The sequence below is a fragment of the Corvus cornix genome, chromosome 19, assembly GCF_000738735.6.
Source record: "Corvus cornix cornix isolate S_Up_H32 chromosome 19, ASM73873v5, whole genome shotgun sequence".
Classification (NCBI taxonomy): Eukaryota; Metazoa; Chordata; class Aves; order Passeriformes; family Corvidae; genus Corvus; species Corvus cornix.
In genome coordinates, this window is record NC_046348.1 from 10,338,548 (window position 1) to 10,351,576 (window position 13,029).

The 13,029-nt window shown below is 43.5% G+C and overlaps 1 protein-coding gene across 1 annotated transcript in view; it reads right to left on the reverse strand.

Moving 5' to 3' along the window:
* Window positions 1-13,029, reverse strand: part of NF1 (neurofibromin 1) — a 75,615-nt gene that overhangs the window by 35,203 nt on the left and 27,383 nt on the right. The window contains 9 exon segments of the mRNA XM_039563131.1: window positions 3,668-3,778; window positions 4,119-4,265; window positions 4,745-4,891; window positions 5,006-5,103; window positions 5,928-6,086; window positions 7,934-7,996; window positions 10,975-11,110; window positions 11,698-11,801; window positions 12,497-12,658. Of these exon segments, the coding sequence (XP_039419065.1) occupies window positions 3,668-3,778; window positions 4,119-4,265; window positions 4,745-4,891; window positions 5,006-5,103; window positions 5,928-6,086; window positions 7,934-7,996; window positions 10,975-11,110; window positions 11,698-11,801; window positions 12,497-12,658 (1,127 nt within the window).

The window sequence follows — 13,029 nt, forward strand, 5'->3', positions numbered from 1 at the left end:
CTGCTTTATCAGACCATCGTCATGCCTTATGGGGGAAATTATGGTTGTATTAAATTGCATTATTTAGATACTGATGTATCTCTAATACTATTTAGCAATAAGCTGATGAGATGATCTCAACACTGGGACTATCCTTTCCCTTCCTACCCTTTAGAACTTTGAAACACTGAAAATGTCTCTGCTGCCACTCTCTTTGGACAGTCCTTGTGTTTGCTAAGTGCTGGCTGACTGTAACACAGCCCCAACCTAATTCCCATGCTCAGAACTCAGCCATTCCCAGAACTGCCTCATTCACATGGCCTCATCCCACGCTGTGGGTCAGATGGGCTTGCAAGGCAGGACTGACCACAAAATGAGGTGCTGTGGCTGAACTGCTTGATTTGAGGAAATTACAGGAAATACTGCATGTGCCTTTGCTGCAGAATCAGTATAGGATGCCAAATTCTATTGCCTTAAAAAAACCTATATGGAATCAACTTTAAAGGCTCTGAGAATGTTTCACCCATAATGAGAATCTGCTGACCAGCAACAGGAAATCACTGTTTTCCAGAGGTTATTTGGGGCAAATTGCAAGCCCCCACCCTAAAGGACTTGCTATCCAGACTTCCAACTCCTCAGCATGCTAATAAAAGCCTGGAAGTGGAAATGGGGCTGTGGGGTTTTCCAAAGGCACGTGCAGGATTGGGAAGCTGGATCCCAGACCCGCAGCTGGGTATGAAGTGAGCTCCAGGGCTGTGCTCCCTCCCAAACCCTGCCTGAGCTGTGCAGCACCAGGGCTTCTCGCTCAGACTGCTTTCAGTAAGGCAGACTGGAATTTAGGCTTCCTGGTATTTTTCTGGAATACGAATGAGTCGATAAGGCAGCAGGGAGGAGGCAGAAGTGTGGGAGTCGAGCACTTGTTGCTGGGCAACTGCGCAGCCACTCTGAGCTAAGCCCGAGGGCCTGGGTTTGTAAACACGCTGCGCACTCAGACCTCCAGAAATACAAAATAATCTATTCTCGGTGAAACTGGTATCCACAAGAACTATTTAGCACTTTAGGGCCATATTCAAAATACCCAGGAAAGCTCTGGCACACCTCTATTAGCTGTGTGCTCGCTCTGGAAAGGGTAAAATTGCTGTGGGGATTGCTGCGGTCTGCAGCAATAACTCGGAGGTTTTATTCCTATTAATTAGTTTGGGATCAGCTTTAAAACCTAATGGCAGTAGTTCAGGATCAATATTTATTGATTTATGGATCATTTTAGTAACAGGGTAGGGATTAAAAACAGAAGAGCACTGGCTCCAGAAGCTGGGTTGTTGCCCAGGAAACAAAATGTGAAGATAGATGACAGAAGGAATTAAATTTCACAGCACAAGAAGGACATAAACTGATCCAGATATACCAGTAAAATGACTCAACAATGCCTTAGCAACAAGATCTCAAAAAAAACCAAAAAAAAAACAAAAAAAAAAGAAAGAAAGAAAGAAAAAAAAGAAACTCTGAAAAAAACAACCCCAAAAAACACAAGCCCTCAAACAGCCTGGCAGCTCCAATCTAAACCGTTTTTCTGCATTTCACACCTTGAGAATACAACACCTGGCTCAGAACCAGACGACAAACACCACAAATAAGCTCCACTTAGCCACATCCCTATGAAAAGAGACGACGCCAGAGCATCATCCCAGAGCAAAGCCCTTCCTGCTGGTTTGAAAGGCAGCCCCGCCAGGACGACTGAACTGTGCAGCTGCTGAAGAGAAAGGTAATAACTCACCTAGCAGCAAGGCTCATGTCAAAGAACGACAATATTTTCATTAATATCCCACACCTGGATAAAATGGTCAGAAATCTGCTCCTTCCCACTCTCTCTGAAGGCAGGAACGCTCGGCTGACTGGACCATGACGGTTTTGCCCAGGGAGGCAGCTTTGGATAAATTACTTTTTCTGCTTTTAAAGAAGAGGGAGGTGAGCTAGGCCTAGCAAACATGTGGTGCAAACTTTTGTCTTGATTTACTTCCAGAAATTCTCTTTCTCTGCAGGTGAAATAACCATTTCTTGCTCTGCAAACGAAGGAAACACTGCATGTCAGGTCTGCACAGAATACATAAGGATGCCTCGGATCACTGCCAGGCACAGACACTTTTTAAGATGGGTTATCACTACTCTGCATTTGTATGCCTAATTTCTTGTCTGAACAAGGCAGGATAAAAATACAGGCATTTTGTTTTACTTGACATGAAATAAGACTCTGTCTAATGGAACAAAATGGAGAAGAAAAACGTGGCAAGCAAACAGAGGTTTTAATGAGAATTCAAAAGACTGCCTTCGCTTCTAACTCTGTGTGTAAGGGGCTTAAACATTAGGGATCTTGCTAAAAAAAAATATAAATTTTAAAGGGGGGGAAAAAGCATCCAGGCTGCCCTTGAGCAAGCCCCTTCTGTCAGCACACCTGCAGGTTTCATGGACTGTTGTGTGACTTTTGAAGACAGAAAATCAGGACAGAAGATAAGTGATGCTACTCATCTTTCAAACCATCCAAAGAGACAAGGGTGTTGAAAATGAAGAAAAGTTTAAGGAAGGCAATTTCCCAAGCCAAAGAAGATTTGTAACTCAACCTACAGAGTAAAAAGCACTGCTGAGCCTAGTGAAAAATTTTGAAATTTAATGAAATTAAGGATCTAAAATTGTAATTAACTGAAAAAATTGCACATGCCTGTTGGGTACTACTTTCATTAGAAACATGCAATTTGAAGAGTGACTTGTTAACACATTTGTGCTGTTTAAACTGTTGGATACAGAAGAAATGCTGCTAAAGAAGTGGTTTCCTGTGCTTGTTTCCATGTTCTCACATCAACTCCAGGGCTCTGCAGAAGGTTCAGCACTGAAGACAGCCCCTCATGACAACAGAAAGTGCCCCCACCAATGCCACTGCCACCCAGGGCACCACAGCCAGCACAGAGCACAACCCACGGAGCAACCCCAGCATGCCCAGGCAGGGCTCTGCTCCCAGCCCCAGCCCAGCAGGAGTCCCCAGGGCCACAGCCCCACCTGACCGTGTCACAGCCCAGCACACCAGCTGCCAGGGCACCCGCTGGCATCACCAACCAGCGCCCACCAGCAGCAGAGGCACCAGGAAGAGCCAAAGCAACCCCAGGAGCTCTCCCAGCACTGGTGCCGCAGGCAGCGCCAGCTGCAGCACCAGCATAAACCACAGGCATAGAATGCACCAGCAATGACCAGGCCATGAACACCCCAGGGGCTGTGCCAGCACCCCAAAGTGCCTGGTGACACCAGCACTGGAGAACTCCCAGCCCTGGCAGCTCTCCCACGGCCCCCCGAGGCAAACCAGCCTCCCCAGTGCTGCCAGCACACCTCCACCAGCAGCACCTCAGCACAAAGACCAGCTTCAGCAGCTCATCCAATCCTCAGAGCTGGCTCTGACCACACCTGGGGTGAGCACAGGGATCTCCCTTTCCTTAACACCTCTAGGAATTACTCCTGTCATGGGTGTAATTACTATGAAATGACAGTTTTAGTTTAGGAAACAACTCAAAAATACTGTCAGCAAATTTTAACAAATAAGCTATTTTCAGACTTTTGTTTGTTACCAAGCTGGTGTCTCTTATATACGCTTGACACCTCTGACTGACAGGTTCATTTCAGATTGGGAAGGCGAAAGGCTTCTTACCGCCGAGCGATGTAGTAGAAAACAGGATTGCCGACTTTGGATGTCCCAGCTTGGTAGAAAATATTTAATGTTTTCAGTGCTTTGAACTCCTCCTTTTCATGAACCTGATGCCTAAAAAGTAATACATTGACAGCAACTTTCACAACTGCCTTTCAAACAAATTTTAAATATCCCAAACCCTCTTTACTTCCATCTCTAAACAAAAGTATTGAGTTCACACAATCCTGAGCCTTCCTTAGGTCACGTGTTACTGCCATCTTTGGTTCTCAATTTAGTTTTTTAATTAAAATCTACTCAGAAACCTAGAAGGTTTATGTAGCCTCAGCTTTTTAAATTCCTCTTCAAAACAGAGAGTCTTGACAGCAGAGAGTCTTAAGAACTGCTGACACCTCCTCACACGATAAAGTCTAGAAAACCACATTGTGTGTCCCCACCACAATAATCTCATTACCTTGTCATAAACTCTTCAAACTTGGAACTAGTGAGATTTAAGCTGGACCAGTGTGTATCTGCCACAGGTTTGTGCTCAGGAGGCCCCAGGTAGGCAAGAAGCGTTGCCATCTTGTCAAAAGGTCGTCGCCCAACAGCCTTGTGGTCCCTAAAACAGCATGTTCCTTGTCAGGAGAGTCCTTCTTTACTCAGCAATTCCCACTTTTTTGCCCACCAACCTTCCCTCAACTGCAACAAGCCGGATTTTCATTTTTAAAGTAAGTATGAGAAATCTTTGATGATGACTGATATTCTTCTCAGTAATAACAGAAGCATTGGAGAGTATTTAACAGCTTTAAAATGAGGGAGGGGAGATTTAGATTGGATATTAGGACGAAATCCTTCCCTGTGAGGGTGGGGAGGCCCTGGCACAGGTTGCCCAGAGAAGCTGTGGCTGCCCCTGGATCCCTGGAAATGTCCAAGGCCAGGCTGGACAGGGCTTGGAGCAGCTTGGGACAGTGGCAGGTGTCCCTGCTCATGGCAGGGATGGGATGGGATGAGCTTTACGGCTCCTTCCAGCCCAAACCATTCCAGGACTCTGACACCTTTCCCCTCAGCACACCCCTCCTCCCAGGCCTGCAGCCTCACCTGTTGCTGGACAGGTACTGGCCGATTTTCTCCTGGTTGTTCCAGAGCAGGCGGTGCAGCGCCAGCACGTTGCCATCGCTGATGAAGGACAGGCTGTGGTTGACGGTGTCGCTGGCCGGGCAGTCGGACGCGATGTCAAGGAAAAACCTGCATTCCAAAGCAGGAAGAACCATCGGTGTGGGAGGGAGAGCAAAGGGCCGTGAGGGCACTCGGAGCTCTCTCTCCGCACACCACAGCCCGTGTGCCGGCCCCAGGCCGTACCTTCGTGCCGCATCAAAATTGCTCTTCACAAAGTCATTAAAAGGCCGCATGTGCTCCTCTTTTGTAAACAGCACGTGGTTGGCAATACTCTGAAGGATCTAAAGGAAAAAAAGATGGCAAAAACACACAAAGGCTTAATGTATTAACTGTTACAATAATTAACACAAATATTTCTGCCAGTGAAGTTAAACTGGCAGAAACAGTTTATTTTTACTTGTTTTCTTGAGGTTTCACAACAAAAGGCCAGTAAGTCAACTAATTTAAAACACATTCACTTTCAAAGTCTTTTCTTTCACATACTTTTAAATACTAGCAAACCAGTTCACTTGTTCATAAACTTTAAACTAGGAAAATAAATCATCTTTCAAACCACCAGTAAGTTATTAACTACTTCTCCTGGAACGTAAGACATGTAAGTAAAAGCAGTAGCGCACCCCTATTTAAAGAAAAATACAATTTCTCAACATTTACAATGTATAATACGCACAGGCCACAGAATTTGTATGCCATCATTAAACCTTTTTTAAAATTTTTTTACAAGAAGTATGACCAAATGAGATTAAAGACAGCAAAAATTCCTTCTTTAGTAGTAGGATGAGCTTGATCAATGCTGGCTGCTGTTACCCTCATTGTGCTCACAGGAACATCAGTCTCTTTGTTTGTTTCCCAATGAGAAGTTCAAGAGAAGGGCTGGAATTCCTCTCTCTTATCCATCATTTTGGCAAAGTGTTTGTCCCCATCCATACGTTGCTGAGAGCTCGAACAATGCCACGATGCATAAACACAGCACAGACACTGCACTTTCAATAAACGTGAAAAAAACTCCCGAGTTTTCCTACATTTTCTCATACTGGTCAAAGAGCAGTATACTGAAGCAGGTAGAACATAAAATATGGGCACATAAAAATCTTTCTGGATTCACCTTTGACATGAGCTTCAGCCCCCGCTCGATCCTGGGCGGGGGTTTCTTGTCCAGGATGCCCGCCTCGTACGGGGACACGATGGCGGGGTTGATGAAGCGCAGGAACATGGCGCTGCCCACGGCCCCGATGCTGTTCTGAGGGAAGCGCTGGCTCACCACCTGTGCACGGACAATTACACACAACAGTCCTGCATTAAGCAAAAGGCAAGGGCTAAGAAAAGCCTTGCATGGCAAGCCAAGCCTAAGCATTCCTTCCACACCGGTCATGCTCAGCGCATTGGAGTGGGACTCTCTTGCATCCCAGAGAATCAGAACAAGAGGGAAAGGAGTGGGGCTCTCCGACAGCAGCTGGCTCTCCCTCAGCTGCTGCACAGCTCCCTTGGCAGGGACATGGCTCCCAGAGCTCCTGGCCACGTCTCAGAGCCGACCCCACGCAGGGCCCTGCCCCTGGAGGGCCGCAGCCCTGGACTCAGGTGTGCACTGCCCTCCCCCAGCACAGGGAACGCCTTTCAACTACTGCGTCCTTTCTCTGTGTGTTTGTAACTCCACAACTGAGCCAGGAGCCTCTCCAGCAATAACACTGGTGCTGTACAGCTTCAGGAGTAATTTTCAATTTGTGAGGAGGAGCTATTTGCAGAAATGCCCTTCAGAACCATCATCTGTCCACAGCAGGACAGAAGGAGCCAGAGCTAAATGGCCAGTGCACTCCTCTGCCTACACACAGACTGTGTAAAAGCACTGAGCAGATTTAAAATATTGTCCTTTGCCATTCAGGAAAAAAAAAAATAATTCTGAAGATGTTTTAAGAAATCTCTTTTCTGTTAGGAAATCAACTGTTCATTAAGAGGAGAGTTGTTCTTTGGATATCTTTCGTTTAACTTTGAAAAGTTAAAGACAGTTTCCTGACAAAAATAAAGTTCTTAGGTATGCAACGTGGTTTTACAAAACATCAATGTCTGTATGTGTATTTTGTAATGAGTAACAATGGTTAATCAAAATGAGTCAGGTTCTTCCTTTCCACAGAATAAAATTAGCAAGCTTGGTATTATCATGTATAGTTTAAAATTAAAAAAAAAAACTCCAAACAAATCCCAGTTTAGTAAAATACTTCAAAACATAACTAATGCAATTTCAGATCATGCTGCTTAAACCAGATAAAGCCATTAGTAGAAAATACACCAAGAATCACTTTGGTTCAGTAGCAACTCCAGTCAGTTACCGTGTGATGCAATTACTGATATTTTCTTGTAAAATACTGGTTTGCCCACAGCTTTTGCATTTTAAACATGATCACTATTCTGCTCAGTTACAGCAAAAATAAGAGAGTATTTAATAAAAGTCTAAATTTCCATTCTGGTTGATTCATAGTTAATATTTTGAGGTCACTGCCAAAGAAAAGAGTAAGTAAAGAGTAAGTCTGAACTTTTAAAGTCAACATTCTAAAGCAACCCACAGACCTAAACTAACACAGCAAGTTACTTAAAATGAGAAATCTGCTTTCCTCGGGAAATAATACAAGTGCTAAAGTTGGGGTTTTCTTGCTTAATCACAAAGCAAACAAAAGAAAATGTGCCAGCAAAAAGACCCACGAGCCTCTTTCCAGTACCCCACAAATATTAATTGTTCTTTGCCCAGGATGCAAGCTCAGGTTATCTGCCAGAGTGTTAAAGCAGCTCAAACCCAGATTTTTTTTCAAAACCAAAGAAAACATTTCTCTTCCACAATTTTTTAATCTGAAGATGGTGGCAAGGCTAGAAGAGTCAGAATATTAAATACTAAGCAGTATTGTTAAAAATGTCTCATTTACTCAAATAGGCACACAGAGAATATTTTAAATCTAACTTAATTCCAGTGTTAATTGAAATGAAAGCTATTTTGTGCCAGAATTAGTAGAATGATTTTACAGTGAGGTCAAATAGACTGAAGTGAAGATATTTTGAACAAACAGCAAAAGATTTCTGTTGTGCTTTGAAAGAAATGGCTAATAAAAAGGTCTCCAAACTTACTGATTTTTTGTTTTCCTTTTTTTCTTTTACGGTAGCTTTATTCAGTAGAGAGTGGCAAGTTGCCTACAGAACAGAGATGAGCACAAACAAGTCACAGCACCAACTACATACAGCAACAAAAAACCAACGTTGACTTGTACATAAATTACACAGTAAAATGTAACAAACATAACCAACAGAAAATGAAATATATAAACTAAAGACTGATGATGGAGTTTTTATTCCACAGTTTTATTACATCTTATTTACAAAGCATTAAATACAAAACAAGCAAATGTTGAATTTCAATCATTTCTACTATTTCTGGCTAGATTAAAAGTCAAACCACATCAATGTGCTCATGATACACGATCTTGGGCCTTAAATGGTGTACTCAGCTTTCAAATGTATTTTACCATCCCCAAATAATTTTAACAGTACAAATAGTAGTGTTATACCTTTGAAATACATATTACTTTTAAAATTAAATTTAGAGTTTTAAATCTTCCCAATGTTTCTCTGTGTGTCCTTCAATTTGGTTAGACCTGTGAAGCATCAGGGTTATTACCACTGTGAGAGGTAACTCTCTGGACAAAGGAAGAAAAAAGCTACAGCCTATGTTAATTTATTAGAGATTTCCAAATCAAGAGATCTGACTTGATTGTGCTTATTTCTGCATTTCACTGAGATGCAAAGGGACCCACCAAGAAGACTCCAATTCTGTCCTATTCCCGCAGGATCTGAGCAAAGCCCCAGCCCCTCGTGCCCTGCTCCCCAGCCAGAGGTGCATCAATGCTCCCGGGAGCTGGGACGGGGCTGGGCATCCCTGGGAAGCCTCCAGCAGCACCCAGGGCTGGATCCCAGCCAGCCTGCAGCACTCAGCCACCTCCAGAGCATCACACTGGCACTGGCAGAGAGCTTCCACAAGTTAAGGATGGAACAGAATGAAAAGCAAACACCGCAACCCAAACCAGCCAGTAAAACTCTCTGCTAAGCAAGGTGAACTGAAACATGTGCAGGACCTATTAATATTTAACCAGTGGCACCTCTGCCAACTTTCCCTGTGTAATTTCCAAGAGTGGCTTCTGGAGCAGTTGTACACACACTCTACTCACTGGCATACTGCAGCTAAAGGAAAATTTCCACCTTGCTTTCATAAGAAAAACCACATGTATGGTTGTGGGGATGAAAGAGCCAGCACAGATTCTCTGTAGGAGTTACTGTGAGCATGCTTGTTCTCACATCACACTCCTGAACATACATTACCTGTAAGGAGCCAGGCGAATCTGTCCCAGGAGCCAGTTATTGATGTTTCCAAAGGAAAACACTCACTGGGCTCTGTTCCCAAAACAGAAACACCAGCCAGCAAAGATACCAATATCCAGCTAAAGACACCGATCCTGTCAGGTTGCTACAGTGACTAAAATCAGCTACTGATCATTTACAGAACACACCTGGTGAGCATTCTTCACACACAGTTACTTTAAAACTCTAAGCAAAAAAAAACCCCACAAAATTCAGCCTCATTTACTCTCACACTAGTGGCTTGGGATGGAACACATTCCCCTTTTTAAAAGGGAAGTTATCTTAGAAAAATCACCTATTTGGTTCTTACGATAAAAATGGATTAATGCCCCCAAATCAGATCTTGTTTGTACTTTCTTTCAGATAAAGGCCAGACTTTTCAAAACTCTCTGGAATCTTAAGTACAGAATGACTAACACTTTGTAATGAACAAACACTTGCACAGAAACCTAGTTGTTACTAGAAACAGTTAAAGTAGTAAATATTGAAGCTAAATATCAGTTAATACCACTTGTATACCTGCCAGTAAATCGTCTCTTTTGGGAACAAGTTACCCTTATTACCACACACAGTAAAGGCAAGAATAAAGCCAACAGACTTGGAAAGGCTTCCATAGAAGAATCTTTGGGAACGCCTTCTGGTGAGCACATTTTAGAAATTCCATTTTACATAGGAATTACCAATGGTTTGCACAGAAATAATTTCTACCAACATACCACTGAAATGGCAGTAATCTGATACATCCTGGTAACAGCACATAAACCTAATTCTGGGATGAGGTGTGGGAGAATGTAACATCCAATAACAGAAGGAACAACCAAGGCTGTGTGTGATATTTTCAGTAACACTCAAATATTCTTCTAGTTGACATCTGTGACACCGTGGCCATGAAAAAGACCGATCTGCCCACCTCATTTGCTGACTACAAAGACCAAACACATCAAAAAACCCCCAAGTCACTCTGCCACCAACCCCAACACAGCCACAGTCAGGAAGAGAAACCGATGGCTTCAGAGGCCTTTTACAGAGCTGTCAGAGTAGGAACAAGGCTCAGCATCTGCACACCTGGTTCAATGCAAGGGCTCACAGGAACAACCCCAGACCACAACAGTTCCAACACACATTCCTTGTTCTCACTCCCAAGCTCTGGGGATTGCAGCAGCTGCCCTGATCACCCAGCACTCCCTGTAAAATGTGACTGCGGAAGATTTTTGTTACTCATTAGTTCACACAGGTCAGAAAATCCATTTGTTTGGCTTTGCTTTAGACCTGAACACAGACTGTGGCTGGAAGGCCAGAAGTAGCTCTTCCAGAGCACTTCACTGAGATCACAGCTCCAATATTCCACCAGGCACAGCATTTCTGTGACAGTCCTCCAACTGGACTGGAAACTGTACTCCCTGTGAGCCCCGAGGGAACTCCTACTCGGATTTTTAGCAGCAGCTGAATCCATCAGAAACACACAAGGAGACCCAGCAGGACACAGGGCTCAGCAGCCACAGGACAGAGCAGAGGAGATGGGGATGGAGGTCAGGGAACCTGGGTACTTTCAGTCACCTCCTGATTGCCAACCCAAGCCTCAAAACACCACTTAGCCCCTGTGTTCAGACTTGTGTCATTTAACAAATGTCTGAGAAGAGTCTTTAGAGATGCCCCCTGTGTACAGCACAGGGGAAACTGCTGGAAAAACAAACAAACTGCTGGAATTTCACAAACCAACCCCAAAGCTTAGGTGCAGGCAACCACTGCAAGCATACCTGGTATAAACAATGGCACACACTGCGCAGCTGGGGTGGGAACTCCGAGGAGGAATTAATGATTGCCTGAAAAAACTTGTCTGTCATTTGCAAGAGACTCCGCTGGTTCTCTTCAAGGCTTTCTGTGGGCTCCAGCCTGAAACAGACCCACACAGGTATGACCAGCAATCAAACACGACACAAGCTGCACTTACATCCTTGGTAAGAACCTCATTTCATCTCTTTCTTATGAAAATACTTGTGATCTTTTACACAAAAGTTTCCATCACTATTTTAACCCACATAAGGTACAAATAAAAGGTCATGTAAAACTCAGTAAGGAACAGACAGCTGTAGGTGGGATTCTCCCAGACCATTTCATACAACATGCATACACAATTCCAACTGATAATTGCATTATCAGTTTCATGATGGTTTATCTGAAAGGACTTTTTAAGGTAGACACAGATACTTGATGATTAAAATATCAGTTAGAAGGTCTGTCTTTGGGTAAGCTACTTAAGAGATGAATACTTATAATTTTTCTAAGGGTTAGAGATAATTTAAAGCAATAGAGCAAGAGGGCTGCAGAGGCAATTAATGTGTCTGGAACAGTGAGAGGTACAACAGTATGAAAGCATGAGAAAAATATCTGCAACAAGGAAAAAGGAATCCTATTAGAAACAATGACTGGGAATCATGTTTACAGATAAATACATTTGCTGCTCGCCCTGAATCTCAAACCTTGTTGGATCCACCTCAAAGCTGACGTGCTGCCACTCAGGGGATGTGATCACAGTCCGCAGCAAAGGTTCCAACAGCTTCTGCAAATATGTAGCACCATAGACCTGTGTGCGGGGGAAACAAGAACAGAGGCCAGACTGACACAGCAATTCACAGGAATGCCACCAAGTTCTGGAAGCTTTCAAGAGCCTGAAAACACTTGATCTGTTCTGGCATAAACCAAATTCCTGTAAAAATTTGGGTTTGCATATTATAGTCTCACCCTCTGGAACACAACTGAGATCAATTTCTACAGGTATTTTAATTAATTTCCAATTTAGAGAAAACTAACAACGAGGCTAACAAGCAGGGATTCTTTCTTAGAGCACTGACTCCACACTTCCCCTCTGTTTGTACACAACGTTTTAAACTGAAATGGGAGCACAGACAAGACCTCAGACTTTACCAGGAACAGTCTTCCAGCTGGCACTGGCCCAGAATCACTCATATAATTGAATTAGTCAGAAAGGCAAAGGGTTAGTGCCAGGGGGATACCTACTTTTTAAGGGCCTGAGCATAAGTTATCTACAAGATTCAGTTCATGAAATGTTAAAACAGAAAAAGAAAACTACCTAAACTTAACAGATTGAGAGCTGAGACCAAGTAAAACTGAGACCCAAAGGCAACACTGTATGGTTTTCATCTAATCCCATTACTCAAGTGCTTAACCCCCCAGACTGGCAGCTTTGTATTTCCATATTACTAAACTTTTCCTGCTATTGAAGAGATCTGTAGCAGAGAAAAAAAAGAGATAATGTACCTTAAAACAGAAAGTCATTATTTTACTGGCTAAGCTGTTTCCTCGGAAGAGTGTCTGCATGGAGTCTGCCAGCTCGACCTCCTTTGAGAACATATTCCAGAGGAGCTGGTAGAGCAGGTGCCGGGAATCAAAGAGTGTGACCAGGACACGAGCCAGCTCATCCTTAGAGGGAGGAGGAAGTGTTAATCTGACTCGCAGGGAACCAAGGCAAGTAAAAAACTCACTATTATGACAAAACCACCAAGCAGTTCACAATAAAGCTTTATGTCTGCTATGGGCTCTGGCAGGTAAATATCAAATTACACAAACACAATCTCTCTGCAAACATCTCCTACACTACTGCTTGTCTAAAACTCTGCCTCAGGATATCCAGCCATACAAATTCATACTGGTTATCCAGACAGACAAGCAGTTACTCTGCTGTATAACAAAGGCCAACTCCTCTTGCTAAAATCTAGAAGAGCAAATACAATTCTGTGTGTCTACATTACAGCACACACCACCTGTAACAAATAACCAGACCAGATGCATTT